Source organism: Rhea americana, unplaced genomic scaffold (genome assembly GCF_003343005.1).
Source record: "Rhea americana isolate MKP2758 unplaced genomic scaffold, rheAme1 scaffold_1243, whole genome shotgun sequence".
NCBI classification, from domain to species: domain Eukaryota; kingdom Metazoa; phylum Chordata; class Aves; order Rheiformes; family Rheidae; genus Rhea; species Rhea americana.
The window spans coordinates 1-4,229 of NW_028185310.1; the positions used below are offsets into that span (position 1 = coordinate 1).

General features: G+C 63.7%; 1 protein-coding gene across 1 annotated transcript; it reads left to right on the plus strand.

The window, feature by feature from the left end:
• Positions 1–562: 562 nt before the first annotated feature.
• On the plus strand, positions 563–3,886 carry SLC16A13 (solute carrier family 16 member 13; the record flags this gene model as incomplete). Its single annotated transcript, XM_085325908.1, has 3 exons — positions 563–706; positions 1,790–2,536; positions 3,632–3,886. Coding segments are annotated over 3 exons (1,112 nt in total), but the record flags the coding sequence as incomplete, so codon positions are not given.
• Positions 3,887–4,229: the final 343 nt, after the last annotated feature.

Genomic DNA, 4,229 nt, shown 5'->3' on the forward strand with positions numbered 1-4,229 from the left:
CCTCCCCCCTCCCCCGTGGCTGCATGTTCCCCAGTCCACCAGTAAAGAGGTGATTTGGGGTGCTGGGAGCACTGGGATCGCCCTTCCTCATTGCCCTGGGGTCCCTGTTTCGCCAGCAAGGGACATTGGGGGGGCGCACTGGGAGCACTGGGAACCCCTTCCCTGTTGCCCTTGGGTCTTTGTCCCACCAGTTATGGATACTGGGGGGGGGGGAATGGGAGCACTGGGACCCCATTCCCCAAAGTTCCCATTCCACCAGTAAGGGGCACTGGGGGCACTGGGAACCCTGAGACCCCCCTTCTCCGTTCCCTGGGGTCTTCTTTCCACCAGAAAAGGGGATTTAGGGCAACTGGAGGGCACTGGGAGCACTGCGTCCCCGTTCCCCACTGCCCCTCTCCCACCACTAAGGCGCACTGGGAGCACTGGGATCCCCCATCCCACCCCTAAGGAGCAGCTGGGGGCAACTGGAAGCCCTAGGAACCCTCTTCTGAATCCCCCCAGGCTCCCAGTCCCACCAGTAAGGGGCACTGGGATGCCTGATCWGGCCTGTCTGTCCCGCCAGGTCCCCTGGGCAGCGCCCTGAGCACCCGCTTCGGCACCCGCCCCGTGGTCATGGTCGGGGGCTTCCTCTCGGGGCTGGGGCTCTTCCTGGGCGCCTTCGCCACCCGCCTGGCCCACCTCTACCTCAGCGTGGGGCTGCTGACGGGTACGGAGCTGGGGCTGCTGGGACGGGCCCTGGGGAGGGGGCGCTGGGGGGCCTTGGGGCACCTAGAAAGTGTGGGATGTTGGCCAAAGGGCTGTTGGGTGACCTAGAACCTGCTGGAATATCGACAAAGGAGATGTTGTCAGCTAGGTTGGGCTGTAGCACAGGGTGCGAAGGGCTGTTGGGTCACCTAGAACACGTCAGCACATTGACTGAGGCCTGGGGTGCAAGGGAACCTTGGCCACCTAGAACATGCCATGGCAATGGCCAAGGGAGGAGCACAAAGAGCCATCGGGGGACCTAGAACATGCCAGGCCAGTGGCCAGTGGCTGGGAGCAAGGGGAGCTGTGTGACCTGGAGCGTACCATGATGATGGCCAAGGAGCAAGCCACCAAGGGCCATTGGGTGACCTAGAATGTGCCAAGACATTGCCCACGGACTCGGGTGCTAGGGGAACTGGGTGACCTAGAGTGTGTCACGCCACCAGCCAAGAGAGGGGCACGAAGAGCAGTTGGGTGACCTAGAACCTGCGACTGATGCAGGGCTGTTGGGTGACCTAGAACCTGCACTGACAACAACCAAGGCAGGGCCGCAATGGGCCATTGGGAAACCTAGAACCTGTGACCGAGGCAGCACCTTGAAGGGCTGTTGGGTGACCTAGAACCTCCAACCAAGGCGTGGCCACCAAAGGGCATTGGGTGACCTAAAACCTGTGAGCAAGGTGGGGTTGTGAAGGGTTGTTGGGTGACCTAGAACCTGCAACCAAGGCAGGGCCACCAAAGGTCATTGAGTGACCTAGAACCTGTGACCGAGGCAGGGCTGTGAAGGGCTGTTGGGTAACCAAGAACCTGCAATGGCAACAACCAAAGCAGGGACGCAAAGGGCTGTTGGGTGACCTAGAACCTGCCACGGCAACAACCAAAGCAGGGGCGCGAAGGGCTGTTGGGTGACCTAGAACCTGCCACGGCAACAACCAAAGCAGGGCCGCGAAGGGCTGTTGGGTGACCTAGAACCTGCCACGGCAACAACCAAAGCAGGGCCGCGAAGGGCTGTTGGGTGACCTAGAACCGCCCGCTCTCCCCGCAGGCCTGGGCTGGGCGCTGGTGTTCACCCCGTCGCTGGCGGCCGTGGGCCGCTACTTCACGGCGCGGCGGGCCCTGGCCACGGGGCTGGCGATGTCGGGCGCCAGCTTCTCCTCCTTCGCCCTGGGGCCCCTGGTGCAGCTGCTGCTGGAGGCCTACGGCTGGCGGGGGGCCCTGCTGCTGCTGGCCGCCATCTCCCTCAACCTGGTGGCCTCGGGGGCCCTGCTGCGGCCGCTGGTTCTCCCCGGCGAGTCGGGAACGTCGGGGCGAGCCCGGTGCCGCCCGGCTCTGCCCCGGCTCCTCCGCCACGGCCCCTTCGTCCGCTACGTCCTGGCCTTCGTCTTGGTGGACGCCGGCTACTACGTGCCCTACGTCCACGCCGTGGCCCGGGCCCGCGAGCTGGGCTGCGACGAGTACCGGGCCGCCCTGGTGACGGCGGCGGCGGCGGCGGCCGACGGCGGCGGCCGCGTCTTCGCCGGTTGGTTGGCCGCCCGGCCCGCCGCCCCTTTGCTCCGGCACCTCTTCGCTTGGGCCTTCCTCACGGGGCTGGCCCTCCTCCTCCTCCCGCTGGGCACCTCCTACGGCGGCTTGCTGGCGCTGGCGCTGGCCTACGGGTTCTGCGCCGGCGCCGTCGTGCCCCTCCAGTTCTCCGCCGTGGCCGAGATCGTCGGCGCCGGGCGCCTCCTCCACGCCATCGGCCTCATGCAGATGTTCGAGAGCTTCGGCTCGCTGCTGGGCGCCCCGTTCGCCGGTAGGGGCCCGCGGGAAGCCTCCCGCCCGCTCCTTCCGGCCCCGACGCGCCTCCATCCTGCTTGGGGCCGGGGCTGGGGGGTGTTGATGGTGGGGTTGGGTGACCTGGAACTGGGCACGCGGTGTGCCCGGAGCCTGGTTCGGGAGAGGCTTTTCCTACTTCTGTGGCTCCCTGGGAGAGGGATGGGGCATGGCGGGGTTGGGTGATCTAGGACCAGGCACTTGGTGCACCTAGAACCCAGCTGGGGGGTGTTTTTCCCACCATCATGGCTCACCAGGTAGGGAACAGATCATGGCCGGGTTGGGTGACCTAGGACCAGGCACTTGATGCACCTAGAACCCAGGTGGGGGTGTGTTTTTCCCACCATCATGGCTCACCAGGTGGGGAACGGATCATGGCCGGGTTGGGTGATCTAGGACCAGGCACTTGATGCACCTAGAACCCAGCTGGGGGGGTGTTTTTCCCACCATCATGGCTCACCAGGTGGGGAACAGATCATGGCTGGGTTGGGTGACCTAGGACCGGGCACTTGATGCACCTAGAACCCAGCTGGGGGGGTGTTTTTCCCACCATCATGGCTCACCAGGTGGGGAACGGATCATGGCCGGGTTGAGTGACCTAGGACCGGGCACTTGGTGCACCTAGAACTCAACTGGGAGGTGCATTTCCCACCCCCGCAACTCACCAGGTGGGGGATGGATCATGGCGGGGTTGGGTGACCTCAGACCAGGCACTTGGTGCACCTAGAATCTGGTCTTGGGTCTCATTTTGTATCATTTTAGGTCATCGGGAAACACCAATGATGTGCAGTGGGGTTGGGTGACCTAGAACCGGGCTGCACAAGGGCAACGTCCCCCCAGGGGTGCTGGGTTTTGGCTGTTCCTGGTTCTAGATGCCCCAAGTGCTGTCTTAACCCAAGGCAGCACCAAGGGGGTCACTGTAGGTGTGGCTGTGTCACACGTTCTCGGTCACCCAACCGTTCTAGGCACAACCCCCACGTTCTTGGTCACCCAACAGTTCTGCCCCCCACAGGAGGGCAGGTTCTAGGTGCCTCATGGCAGGTGGTCGAGGTCACCCAACCTCCCTCTGTTGCAGGTTGGCTGCGGGACGTGACGGGGAACTACACGGTCTCCTTCATCGCCGCCGGCGCCTTCCTCGTGGCCGGCAGCCTCTTCCTCCTCACCCTCCCCGGCTTCTTCAGCGCCTCCCCGGGCTCCAGCAGCAAAGAGGAGAGTCACGACCTGGCGGCCSCGACCCCTGGAGGCCCCGAGGCCACAGCAGGCTCCTCCGTGCCGGGAGGCCCCGGGGTGATCTAGAACCTGCCACGTTAAACCTTCTGCTCTCCACAAAGCTCGACCTGGGGTCCCATTCTTCCTTCTGCACCGTGGGGCAGGGAAAGGGGCAGGCAAAAGGCGGAGGGGGTGGGTGCACCGCTGGCCCCACCAGGGGGGTCAGTTCTGGATTACCCACTCAGGGCCCACTGCAGATGAAATATTACAGAGCTGGTTCTAGGTTACTCAATCAGGTTCTAGTCTAGGCAATGTATCGGGATCAGTTCTAGGTTACCCAATCAGAGCCTAGTCTAGACAACGCTTTGGGGGATCAGTTCTAGGTTATCCAACCAGGGCCCAATCTCGGTAACAAATCAGGGAATTAGTTCTAGGTTACCCAATCAGGGGCTAGTTTAGGCAAT